Source organism: Lycium barbarum, chromosome 6 (genome assembly GCF_019175385.1).
Source record: "Lycium barbarum isolate Lr01 chromosome 6, ASM1917538v2, whole genome shotgun sequence".
Taxonomy (NCBI): Eukaryota; Viridiplantae; Streptophyta; class Magnoliopsida; order Solanales; family Solanaceae; genus Lycium; species Lycium barbarum.
In genome coordinates this window covers 42,333,453-42,343,458 of record NC_083342.1, presented here as the reverse complement: position 1 = coordinate 42,343,458, position 10,006 = coordinate 42,333,453, and the positions used below count along the sequence as shown (strand labels likewise).

Here is a 10,006-nt window from a genome sequence, read left to right as displayed (position 1 = left end):
ACGACTACGAGTATACTTGTTCTAAAAAAGCGTCGGGTAAATCCTACAGGCACGATGAACTAACGACCGCGAGCCAGTTCGCCCTCAAAACGGACCAACACTTCTGGCAAAAATAATAGCAAACATTCAAACAAGGAAACCAGAAAGATGCATTCTTCATTTATACAAAGGGATGTTTTTTACATCGGAAAACCAAAGTCCTACAAAGGCAAAAAATAAAATAAATATAAAAGCCAAGTACAGGCCCTAATCTACTCGGAATGGATGGAACCGGGGCGCTCAGACTCTGTCCGCTCAGAATCATCGGAGTCGGAACCAAGAGCATCCTTAGCCTCTCCTTCGACCCTTTTAGCCTCGGCAATAAGGGTCGGAAGATCGGTAAAGCCATGCTCGGCTTGCTCGAGAGTAATCCTCCGGGACTTCCACTTCTCGTGCTCAGCAACGATAGTAGCTTGAGCCTCGGCGGCCTCGATGCTCTTCAAAGCCTCGTCTAAATCAGCCTCGGCCTGGGCTAACTTCGCTGCTAAGGCATCCCGAGCCTCCCCAAGAACATCCTGCATCTGGATGGCCGATTGAAGCTCGGCCTGGAGGTTGTCATTTGCATCGGCCATTTCCTTAAGTTCGTTCTTCAGATCATCGCACATCCGGGCCCTGCTCTCCACTTTCTCTTCGAACACCCTAGCATGCTCTTGATACCGGGCACTCTCAGATTCGAGCAGCCGGTTCCTCTCGGCAAAGCTCGAAGCATCCGACTTCACCAAATCCAGCTCCTCCCGGAGTTGGGAGAAGGTGGTTTCAAGCTCACCAAGCCTAGAAGAAATTTGGGCATTATCCCGGCTAAGGCTGATCTTCTCAGCTTCGAGGCTCCGATTATATTCGGTCATGGCGACCAGTTCACTCCTCAGCTGACGGTTCTCGATTTTCGCTGCGTCAAGCTCGGGCTGAAGATTGGAAAGAGCGACTGCTCGGCTCAACTCCTCCTCTTTCTCCTGAAGAAGGTGTAGATACTTCTCCGTTTCCCGGCCCTGGGCATCCAATTGGCCCTTAAGATCATCCATCTCTTGCTGGGTACGGACGAAGGCCTCGTTGACAAGCACCACACTCTGCAAAAGAAAGCAAGTTAAAAACTTGAACGGGACAGGGTTAAAATCCTCAGTAAAGGTGTGCAGAAACGACTTAAAATCCTACCCGGTTGCCCGCATGCATACCCTCGTTGATGAGGCATTGCCAGGTGACCCCGGTCATCTTCTGCTTGTCCGAATCCGAGACAAGATGCCCCAGATAGCTCGCTACGCCCATCGGGCGAGAAAGGAAGCTGCAAGCCTCGGGGACAGTGACCACGACCGATTTTGTTCTCCTCGGTTCCACGCTTGGCACCGGGAAAATACGCACCAAACTGTCCCTGGCCCCAAATTCGGAGGATTGGCTGGCCGACCTCATGGCCCGAGGGATAGGGAGATGACCGAATCCCGCAGCTTCGCCAGTAGCGGGAGGGGTGCCCAAGAACATATCGTCAAACTCGTCAGGCCTCGGAGCCGGAGTATAGGAACTTGGAGCAGCCTAAATATCTTCGGCAAAGCTCGGGGGCTCCGTAGTTGCGGCAGGCTCGTGCTCGGGCGTCAGATCAACGTCAACGGGGATTTCGGTCTCCAGGACCGGCCCAGTCTTTTGACCGACTTCAGCAGCGGCCGCCTCCCCGGACCTCCTTGTCCTTTGCAGGGGATCTTCTTTAGAAGAAGTTTCACCTGTAATGTCGACAAAGTCAATCGACCTTAGAGGAGCCGGAGAAATAATTTCTTCCGCACCTGTTTGTGAGACTGGAACCAGAAGTCCTTCAGCAGCAGAAGGAAGAGGTGAAATGGAGACAGCCTCCTCTGGTATCGGAGCCACGGGAGAATCGGCATCAACTCTCCGAATAATGATATCGGGCTCTACTTCATCCCGTGAGGTCCGGGCGACGCTCATCGCCTTCTTCTTCGACTTTTGCCCTCTCTCCGAGGGCCTCTTTCTTTTGGCAGCGGCAGCGGCAGCAAGGGCACGAGACGCACCCGCTGAATCGAACTCAGGTGCCGACGCTGTGGGTTCGGCGCCCGACTCCGGTCTTGGATCCATCGAGCCCTTGGGTAAACCTGAAAGCCGAAGAGACAATGAGTACGGATAGTGAAAAATGCAGTGAACACGGGTAAAAGCAAAGTACTACCGTAGTTTTGGGCGACCCATCAGTCGCGTGACAGGTGGGCCCATGTCCGGTTGTCGTGGTCATACTGGCTGAGGAGTGCCGTGACCCATTCATTCAGGTTACGGACGACCGGAGGAATGTATACGTTGGCTAAAAAAATAAATAAGAAAAGCAGTGAGGAAATAGGACCGAACAATGACAAAACATACAAAGGCAATAACTCGAAGTTCAAGCTTACGCTTGTTGTTCCACTCTTCCGGAAAGGGCATGAAATCGTTCGGAATGATGTCCGAGGTCCGCACCCGGGCGAACCGCTCCAACCAACCTCGGTCTCTGTCTTCATCCATCTTCGAGAAAAAGGGATTCCGGCTGCGTTTTGCTAGTTTTATTACGCCGCCCTGGAATAGCCTCGGGGAATATAGGCGTATCAGGTGAGCCAACGTGAGCTCTTTCTCGGCGTTATTGGCCAGTAGCGGGGACACGCCACGACCCTCCAAACAATCGGACCGATTTGGGCCAAGGTCACGCCGTAAGTCCGACACATGTCTAAGATGACCGGGTCGAACGGAGGGTTGAGTTTGAGAGTGAAGGGGTAAGTGTAAACGTACAAAAAGCCTTTCCGGTGGTCGGTGACTGATTCATCTGGCCCAAGGGCGAAGACTTGAACCGAACGCGTATGCCACCCGCAGTCAGCCCGGACCAGGTCGAGCCTATGCTCGATAATGAAGGAGGGGTATCGCCTCACGTCGAACTCCCTGTCGGACACCGACGAAGGTTTTTCAACCTGGAGGTCTTTGTTGAAGTTGGGTTTGGCCGGTATAATATCCGAGGCTATAGGCTCGAAGGAGCTCTTCGCTTTAATCGGAGACGCGGCCTCGGTTCCTGGGGATGAAACAGAGGGAATGTCATGGGAAGTGGTTTCAGACATTGGGAAATATGAAAGGAAGAAGTTGAATGGATTCAAAAGGGGAGATAAAGAAGGCAAAAGAGCGAAGGGAACAGTCAAAAGGTTCAAAAAATGGCAAAAGCTATAGAAGGAAGCAACAACAGGCGAGAATAACAAGTAGAAAAGGTGGCAGTATCGATCCTTTTCACGTAATGCAAGTAGCAGATCAACAAGAATCGAGTTTTTCAGATGATTATGAGCAAAGATATCGAATGTGTAAGAGGCGGAACGTTTGAAGCAGAAAGGATTAATCGAAGAACTAAAATGTTCAAATGATGAAATGGAAGGGCCTTATATAAGCATGGGACTGTGGCGGTTACGACTCCCCGGCCAATTCGAGAGCGCCACGTGCCCCCCATAATTAATGAGAAGCGACTCGAAACGTCGTGTATGCGGCAGTTGTCAAAGCGGACCATCCGGGATAGGACACGTGGCCGCTGAAAAGGGAAACGTGACGCAACCGTTCCCGCCAAAATGAGAAGATAACAACGAGCTAACTGAGTCGCCGGTTTCGTGATTCATCCACTTCCCGTTTCTCCGATAGATCGGTGATCCGGGAAGTGTGGGGACTATCTGTATATGGTCGGGCCACGATTCGGAGGATCGGCTGGCCGACCTGCTGACCCGAGGGATAGGGAGATGCCCGAATCCCGTAGCTTCGCCGGTAGCGGGAGGGGTGCCCGAGAACATATCGTCAAAATCGTCAGGCCTCGGAGCCGGAGTAGAGGAACTTGGAGCAGGGGTGCCCGAGAACATATCTGTATACGGTAAAAACCGGATATGAGTCAAACCGGTGAGACGAGGGACCGAAGGAAGAAGGTTACCAAAACATAGGTGAAGACTTTCATTCTGAACCGGAGGAACGCTCGAACCGGAGCTGAGCAGGGGCACCGTTTGGTCCGGTTTCTTCATCACCAGGTCGGTCGGGGCCGTTAGTCCGAATATCCGTGGCTATTGGTCCGGTAGAGCCGTTGCGCGTGAGCCACGCGTCTGTAGCGTCCTGTCATGGTCAACCACCAACCATGCGTGTGTCAGACGGCATGGTCAACCTAACCCACTCAGAGTTGTCCTTCCTCTTATTTTTTAAATGATTTATATTATATAAGGCCATGGAGGCAGCACTATAAATAGGGATCATCCCTCTCCTTTGTGGGGGTTTGGCTTCCACACATCAAGAACACTTTGTAATAGCAATATATATACAAAATCTCTCTCTCAAATACCTGATTTCGGTCACATTTGTTGTGCTTATTTCTTGCATCTCCTCAATCGAATAACACTCATACATTAGTAAACATACGAGTATATAACAAACCATAGATTATCATTGCTCTAGTCATATTGTATCTATATTTATATCTTCCTTTCGTCAAGTAGATTTAGATTTGACCACATATCTTATACCCACTCACAAATTTAATTGATTATCCAAATTCGGGGTAAACAGATACACCTTGCATTTCTAAACGATACCTATTTAGAAATTGAAAAGATATAAACCAAGACTTGTATTATAACCAAGTCTTTCAGAAGTTTATCCACACAAAGAGGAGATAAGGTGCATGTGTTACACTTGTGTGATAAACAGACATTTGAGCTAAGCAGGGTACTATTAAAAATCGACTCATGCGGTCGATTTTAACGCTGTCCATTTTTGTAAATTACACAATTATAATTGGGGGAACCAAACCAAGGTTTATATCGTGGCATATTGTTCTGTCACTAGACTATTGGTACTTGTTGGTCCGAATCTTTCATTTTTCTTATTTATATTCTTAAACCACATTTTTGCGTGAAAATCACCAATGGATTAGGCTGCTTTTTTTAATAAAATAAAATAATCGACCACGCCGATCGGGTTATCGGTCATTTATTTAATTAGTTAAATACAGTTTTGACCAAAAATCGGTCGATTCCATCGATAATGAAACAATATATTTCGCGTTCTACTTTACCGATAGCCTCGGTGGGAAAAAATAATTTCTTGGGTTTTGGAGCTAAAAAGCAGCCATACTTTTCGTTGATTTCTTTTTTAAAAATTAAAATATTTTTTTATTTTTGAGCGTGTTGGTCGGTAATCGGTATCGACCGATTCCATCGGTATGCTGCTGTCGGAAAAGATATACTTTTTAGTAGTGAATCACATGACACGTATTGTCCGCGTTGGCCTAACAGACTTCGTGGATATTTCTCTGGGCTATGCCATCAACGAGCCCAAAAATGCGTGTACCATATGAATTTGAATATGCTTTATAAAGCTTTTCACTTTCCTTTTCCAGTTTAACATGAGATTCACTTAAAAGTATAATGTGCAACCCTTCTTTAAAAGTGTATGTCAATTTAGAAGTATGTCAGTCCTTCTCCGTAACTCGCCGGCTGGCCCTCTATCGGTTACAATTTTTTCTTCTGTAAGCTATTGGTTCTTCATATTGTTGATATAACATTTAGCCAAAGTCCCCTTTATGACTTTTAAGAGAGTAAAGTTGCCTGGTGCATGTAGTACGAGTAATGTATGCCCATTGAACTAAGTATTTTCTGTCTGCAAAATAGTAATAACTTAAAGACTTGAAATAAGTTCATTCTATAAGAGTAAATAATTCTATAACATAATAAAAGGCATTATCTTCCACTTAATGGCCCATGAATCATCGTCCATAAAAGGATCATTTTTGCCTCCATTTTCAACAAAAAGTATAGCAATGATATCAACCTCATATATGGAGAAATGTCAGAAAATTAATGGCCAAATTGCAAGAAACATTAATAATAGAAAGTGTCTCACGTTGATAGGAGCCACTCGTGCACCCAATATGTTCACTATAATGCTATTGCAAAATCCTTGTTTCAATTCCCACTCAAACTCATAGCTTTTGTTTGATTTATTTCATCGAAAGAAAAGTTTAAAGTAATATGACAGAGTTATATATTAAGTAATTAATAAAGGGCGATATTTTGTTGGTCATTTGTACTACGTTGGCAATGTTGTTTGTCTTATCATTTGAAAATGTGCCAAGAGCTTTTTATCCGATAACGCAACAACGCTTTTTTGACATGGACTAAATTGTGTGTGGTTACATATAATGAGCAAGCAAAAACTGTTTTCTCATTTCTTTGTCAAAGGAAAAAACAAAAGTTAATAGTCTTACATGTCACTCTTTGAAAGTCAATTTCTAATTTCTATTTCAAACCAAAGTACAAGTAACCTTTTTTTTTTTTTTTTTTTTTTTTTTGTGAAAATGAAATTTAGAGGACGAAATATTAAATCTAATTTATTCGATATAAGACTCTAATCGACAATTATTTAATGAACATCAGAAAGATTTGTCCTCAAAGATTCATTCTGAAATTTAATTAATTTCTCCGTTTGTCCATTAGGAATTAAAAGATGCTGGACTAAATGCTGCGTGACCCGATTTTGAACATCCTAATATTTTATTTTGTCTTTTGATCTCCGGAATTTTTCACTCAATGTATTGCGATTTTATAGATATAAAGAGGAAAAGAAAAAACGAATATAGGTGGTCAGTGGTGACAGACTCACAGTACCAATCTTTAGCCCTTGAAGAAAGCCAAAAGTCTCAATTCGAAGGTATTTGGCCCCTCTAACTAAATAAGTTTAAGATTTTAAACCTTAAGAGATATTAATGGCGCTTTTGAAAAGTTTTATGTAAGTCTTACATTTTTATTCATACTTTCAGCTAAAAAGGTATGATAATAAAATATCCAAATATATGGACAATATGTTTCTCTGAGATGAGCCAAATTAAACAAAATAATGATGGGATTAGACTAAATTAACTTAGAATTTTTACACAATGGTGGAATATTGGCCGACAAGGCGTCATCATAGTGTTTTCAACCTTTCTTTTGCTTTAGAGTACTTAAGTTCGACACTTTTAGGGTGGGCAAGAATATAATTATTACTCCTACTTCGTTTTTTTTTTTCTCTTTTTTTCCTTTTCTTTTTTACTTTTTTTTTTTGCCTAAAATTATAGATATAGTAAAAAAAAATTGAAAACATTAATTTATACTTAGTTCATATGTGAATTTATTATAACAAAGAAGTAGTTGATTTAGCACTACCTATTGTCTTTGACAAAAAAAAATCTGAATCCCCTTTGATTGGTGAAGAGAACTACAGGACGTGTGCATTCTTGCCACTTGGCTTTTTAACCTTTCAATTAACTATGGTGTCCCAAATCCAATTCCCATTGCAGAATGTCCTTTAATGCTCTCTATTAAAAAGGAGATATTACGACTTAAATTCGAAACTTCTGATAAAAAAAAATGTAAATACTATACTGTTTCACTACATTCCAATTCTTGGCTTAGCTTTCACTTATGTGGAAGATTGCTTTTTCTTCCAACAAAATGATGGCTGGCAGGAACTCAACTTTGTGAAACTTGAAAAGTATATATATTTAGGGTTTTTGAAAATTCATGATAGGGCAAATATGTCAAGAGTAGCCCTAAAAGAAAAGAAGTTGTACATGTCGAAGATTTTGTGTCACCTAAAGTGAGAGAATTAGGGAATTTAGATTGAAGGATCCTTTTCCAAAGATGTCATTCTTTATCATGTGGAGATGGATGTATGGATGCCAATATGTGAAAATGCCTTGAGAAACCCCACTTCTCCTCTTTTTATTTCGTGTCTCTCACAAAATGAAATACAGTTAACATGGATCTAAACTTTAGAGGGACTCAATGGCCTTTTTCTTTTTTTTTTTAATAATAAGGAAACCCGCAATCGCTATCTTTCGGGTGTGCACGGGGTGAACCCCGCTCCTGTGTGATAGCTCGCAAACCACACATAAGAGATAACCCGCACTAGACAGGCCCCGTGCGCGAGCTCGACCCAGAAGGCAGATCCCCTGCTGTTGTAGGCAGGGGGTTTCGAACTTGAGACCTCCATTATGAAAGCCTCGTGCTCAACCAACTGAGCCACCCTTGCGGGTGGGACTCAATGGCCTTTTATGCCCAAGTTTAAGGTAGTTCCTATCTCTTTTATGAGTTTAAATTATATATATATATATATATATATATATATATATATATATATATATATATATATATATATATATATTAGTATAATTTAAATCACCAACCTGTTACAATAAATGAAGCTACACTAATAATTAAAAAAAAAAGTAACATTATTATACTACAAATAACTTAATCCTTATTTGCTTGTCAACCTCAATGACCCCTCACCCCTACCCCCACAAATAAAATGAGAAGAAGAGCATAATTCCCTGGTATTTGATCAACTAATCAACTAATTGTTAGTTAGAATTATGCCTATCAAGAATGGCTCAATCATCAACCAAACAGTTGACTAATAGATATTATGAAACGCTAATGTGGTGGTTTGTTGACGTTTAGAACGTCTTCTATGGTTGAGGAAACTTATATAGTTGAAAGGGAAAAAAACTTATATAATTGCAATAAGGGTTCCATTATACCATTTACTATATCTAAATGGATTCAGTTGGAACAGTATCTGCTAATTAAATGTAATCTTATTAAGAAAATTAGATCACATTTCTGATCGCCAACCATATGTTATTTAGTTATTCCCAAACAAAAGAAAGAATATGTTGTTTAAGTACATTCTGATTTATATTAGAGCTGGAAAATGAAAATAGTGGCGGAGGTTTACATGCTTATAATTTATATATTATAATCGCGATATTTGTTCGTTCTTAGGCATCGTTTGGTTTAAGAGAGAAGATATAATAATCCCAAAATATAATGGGGATTATTTAATCTCGTATTTGGTTGGATTTTGTTTCCGCTGTAAGCAATTCCTGATTAGTTATGCCATAATTTTAATATTATTTTTATATTACATTCTATGTGGGATAAAAATTCAGAAATAGCTAATCCGAGATAAACCCCGCAAATGATAAAAGTGTCCTTCTCCACTCTTTCAAATTTTAAAATGATCAAGGTTAAAATTGAAAATAAATTTATCCAAATTTATCTATTGTTTAACCATACACATGTTTTATATTATAGCTTGTATGTTTTAATCAAATGAATGAAACATCTATCAAAATGTATATCCACCAAAATAATTCAGTCACTATTAATCCTCGTCTTGTAATCCTGACAACACAATTCCATTATAACATGCTTGCAAACCAAACAACCCCTTATTTTCTTAATTTGTGAGGAAATTTGGTCTTAAGATTGTGTAAATACTCTTCTCTATAGCCTTTGGCTTGTTCAATTTGCATTTTACTGTCGCCTTAATTTCCACATTTTCCTTAATAATAACTGTATAAAAAAATATCACTAATTGCCACCAAAATACGAAATATTTACTCGCCCATGCCCCCTCCCAAACTATTTTCACTTCTACCCCCACTGGCTATAAGTATTTACACGGCATACCCCTCGGCCAAATCCTTCCTCTTCATGAGACCATCGCAGTATATTTATATAGCATGATGGTATCATGGAAGACTATGAGAAGGACTGAAACAGTCCTCCATGATACCATCTCAGTATATTTATATACCATGATGGTATCATGGTTCTGAGGAGTGTTTCATTGAAGGACTGAAGCAGTCCTTCATGATACCATCACGGTATATATATATATAAGACGATGGTATCATAGAGGAGTGTTTCATTAAAGGACTGAAGCAGTTTTTCATGATACCATCACGGTATACGAACATGATAATTCATAATACAATCTCAGTATATTTATATACCATGATGGTATCATGGAGGACTAAGAGAAGGACTGAAGCATCTTCCATGATACCATCTCGGTATATTTATATACCATCTCGATATACCATTTTGGTATCATAATTGGGGTCACTGGGGGCATCTCGGGTAAATATTTTTAATTTTTTATGGGGGTATGG

The 10,006-nt window shown here is 41.1% G+C and overlaps 1 protein-coding gene across 1 annotated transcript; it reads right to left on the bottom strand.

Moving 5' to 3' along the window:
- Positions 1-251: 251 nt before the first annotated feature.
- On the bottom strand, positions 252-2,526 carry LOC132644005 (uncharacterized protein At3g60930, chloroplastic-like). The gene is made up of 4 exons (XM_060360539.1): positions 2,505-2,526; positions 1,806-2,129; positions 1,630-1,745; positions 252-1,025 (listed from the first exon to the last, which is right to left on the bottom strand). Exons 1-4 carry the CDS (start codon positions 2,524-2,526, stop codon positions 252-254), a joined length of 1,236 nt encoding a protein of 411 aa, XP_060216522.1.
- Between the last annotated feature and the right edge of the window lie 7,480 nt (positions 2,527-10,006).